At 38.6% G+C, this 3327-nt stretch overlaps 1 protein-coding gene across 5 annotated transcripts in view; it reads right to left on the bottom strand.

Annotated features, from left to right (window-relative positions):
* The window catches only part of tln1 (talin 1), a 76346-nt gene that overhangs the window by 55259 nt on the left and 17760 nt on the right, over positions 1–3327 (bottom strand). For all 5 annotated transcript variants that reach the window (XM_016661778.1, XM_016661775.1, XM_016661776.1 and 2 more), the window contains exons 4-7: positions 1445–1542; positions 1147–1276; positions 855–1007; positions 240–382 (exon numbers count right to left, since the gene is read on the bottom strand). In XM_016661778.1, coding sequence (XP_016517264.1) covers positions 240–382; positions 855–1007; positions 1147–1276; positions 1445–1542 — 524 coding nt within the window. The remainder of the gene's footprint in view (positions 1–239; positions 383–854; positions 1008–1146; positions 1277–1444; positions 1543–3327) is intronic.

The following is a 3327-nucleotide window of genomic DNA, read 5'->3' as shown; positions in this document are numbered from 1 at the left end:
CACACACACACACACACACACACACACACACACACACGCGCGCACACACACACACACACACACACACACACACACAGTAGAAATTTAGGATTAATCCGGAGAGCAACATCAGGCAACATCATCATTGATAAAACAAACATGCTGTATTTAGACTAACCCTGATGCATGAGCAAGTAGTGTCAACCTCATCAAGCTGAATAAGAAATAAATAAAAGCAAAAATTGGATGTTCTCAATTACCTGTACATAAAGTAGGTTAAGCTGAACAGGGTCTCTGGAGTCCACATTCTGGTCCGAGTAGAAAAACTTTCTTCTCAACAGCAACATCTCTGTCTCTTCCACACCCTGCTCCCTCAGTGTCCTCCCATGGTCCAACCAGTTCACTAACAAAATAATCATTTTTGTTAGATAATAAATAACATCCAGAAATCAAGAAGTAAATGTAGATCACAGGGTTCTTAATTTCTTTCTTACAAAATCCTACACCTTTCAGATATTGTTTCCTGAATTTTTTACAACATTTTGGACATTTAAGTTAAGAGTTTTAACTTTATGTTTAAACAGTAGGTTAACCAATAATGAAGGCTTTTAGGCTTTAGACTTTTTTAAATGGTTTTATTGGCTCTAGTGGCCTTTATTTGACAGTGAATTGACAGGAAAGTGTGTAATAAGAGAAGGGGGAAGACATGTAGCAAGGATTGCCAGGCCAGGAATTGAGCATCGAGGACTAAGGCCTCCATATGTGGACTGTGCTTAACCCCTGTACCACCACAGCACCCCAACCTTCAGACTTTTTAAGGACCTTTTGACAGATGCCCTTTTTGCATAGGATTGTGAGCCCCCTGTGAATCTTACACTCATCGTCTGTGTGGAGTTTCTGCTTCAACTTCTCCATCTTCTTGTCATCTCTTAGGAGAGTCTTGTCTCTTTTCAGTGTTCCTGTGGTTTCTTCTTTCTTTTCCTCACCAATGTCTCGCACCAATGAGTACTCATCATAATTTGTTATACCTGGTAGACAAACACAGGTTTGAGTTAATTTCAGTTTTGTCTTTAACTTGTGGTCGATATGCCTGCAGATAAGACAGAAATTATTGTAAACAAGATGAGGGTTCTTCAGATAAAAACATGACATTATAAAAGAACTGACCTATTCTAGCACAGATGGTCATGAGCATGTCACTGACGATCTTGGAGTCGTCTATCATGACAGTCTTTACTGTGCCATCTAACATGCGGATTTTCAGAGGCCTCTGCTTCTTCTTGTATTCCAAGGTGTCCTACCAGAGAAAGGAGTGGTTGATAGTTGGTAAAAATCAGCTACACAGAAAAACTCCATCTGAGCCCCTCTCCGCAGGAAACTCAATAAAATTAAAGAATTATTGAGCCATATTTAAGCCACACCGGAGATGTCTTGCAACCTCTGTTCAGTGTTCACTGCCACTCACCCCATTCCTTAACATATAGTAGTCCAGGGCCTTCCCAGCCTCCAGCCAGATGCCTTTTTTTGGGTCTTCGTCAGACAGAAACAGCCCATAGTCATTGGCTATAGAAAGAAAGAAATGTTAAAACTGATGAAGCTGCAGATTGAAACATCAAGCTACTATGAAGATAATGTGCTTGTGCTACAAGTATATTACAGCAGTGTGTCAACTGAATGATCTGCCTTCCACTTCTATGTACAAGTTCTAAATCAGTTTAATAGCAAAACAGAGAAATTGTAGCTTGAACATAATGGAGCAGTTTTTCCTTTGTACCGGTCCTAAGGTCCCATGTTTTAGATGTGTCTGCTCCAGATCACCTGATTCAAGTGGTTGCACTGCCTCTTCTGCATGTCATCAAGTGCTGCTGAATACTGTTAATCATCTACTTATTCAATTCAGGAGTGATGTAGAAGGAAGCAGGGGCGCCACCAGGAATCGGGGGCCCCCTGACAAAAAATGTGTCAGGGGGCCCCCTGACAGCAACTGCCCCCCACACAGCTGCTGTTACAGTTTTTTGAGACTATTTCAACCCATAAAAAGCATCACAATTTTAAAGGCTTGCATCTGCCTTGCTTTCTTTGGTTCAATAATTAGCACCATATTTACTGCTCATGAATTTAACATCCAACAGTCCACATCCAGTATGTAAGTAGGTTGCTTAATTTTTTTTCTATTAGTTTTAGATTACTGAAATGTCTCTCCCCATGAGAATCAAAAGCAACATGCAACTACACATAAAGCAATCCAGACTTCTCAAAAATGCTATTTACGGTAGTTGCATTTTATTCAAGCTGCAGTATTTAACTTTAATAAAAAAATATGTTTTCTCCATATTTATTAAAGCCGTTTGTTATGAGACAGATAATCTGTGAAAACAATTAATCTCCTCCATCTCCTTCCTGAACTGTTATTGCTGGTTAAAGTAATGCACAAATATGGATATGTGTTTTTTGATCTGGGAGAGGGAACATTAAATTTTTACTGCTAAAAACAATCTTTGAAAATACAATATGATTAATTTTGTAATTGATATGGCCCCAATTTTTTTTTATTTTATTTCTATGAACAAAAAATAAATAAATAAATTGTGGAGGGCCCCCTGTTGGTCAGGGCCCCTAGAATTGTCATCACTTTCCCCCCCTAGTGAAAAGTGAATGAGGCTTGAAATGCCTCATTCACTTTTTAAAAAGCTGCACCAAAGCGAGTTGGTCTAAAACGCCTCAGAACAGAGGTAAACCAGGGATCTGAGGAGCTACAATAGCCAGGAATTCAGACTAGAGGATTTCTCTAAACCTAATGATATGAAAATTCAAGGGTGTAGAATCATAATCAGAAACATTTTCAATGTTCTGTATGCCATTGTGGTTTTTAATGTGTTCATATCAGAACACAAAACCGTTGAATAAACTGTGGAAAATAAAATAAAATAAAATAGAAAGTCTGTTAACATTTTATTTGACGGGGTGTGCATAAGACTGACATTACACACAGTCATAAACATGACATAACATCTGTTATGAACATGAAGGAGTCTTTATGAATGTCTGTCGTCATGAAGTGTAAGTCATGTCAATTTTGCATTATTTTGTATCAACACTTTAATGAAAAGTTAGCACTTCTAATGGGCGTTTAATGCAACTTTTAAAGCAACTTTGCATTAAAAGTGTCATTATTTACCGAATGTCCCTTCGTCATAGACATTCATAAAGACCCGTTCATGTTCATGACAGGTGCTATGAACATGATCATGACAGGTGCCATGTCATGTTCATGACAGGTGCTATGAACATGATCATGACAGGTGCCATGTCATGTTCATGACAGGTGCCATGTCATGTTCATGACAG

This window comes from Poecilia formosa, unplaced genomic scaffold, assembly GCF_000485575.1.
Source record: "Poecilia formosa unplaced genomic scaffold, Poecilia_formosa-5.1.2 Scaffold343, whole genome shotgun sequence".
Lineage (NCBI taxonomy): Eukaryota > Metazoa > Chordata > Actinopteri > Cyprinodontiformes > Poeciliidae > Poecilia > Poecilia formosa.
Note: the sequence above shows the minus strand (reverse complement) of the source record. Positions and strands in the feature narration are given on the sequence as shown.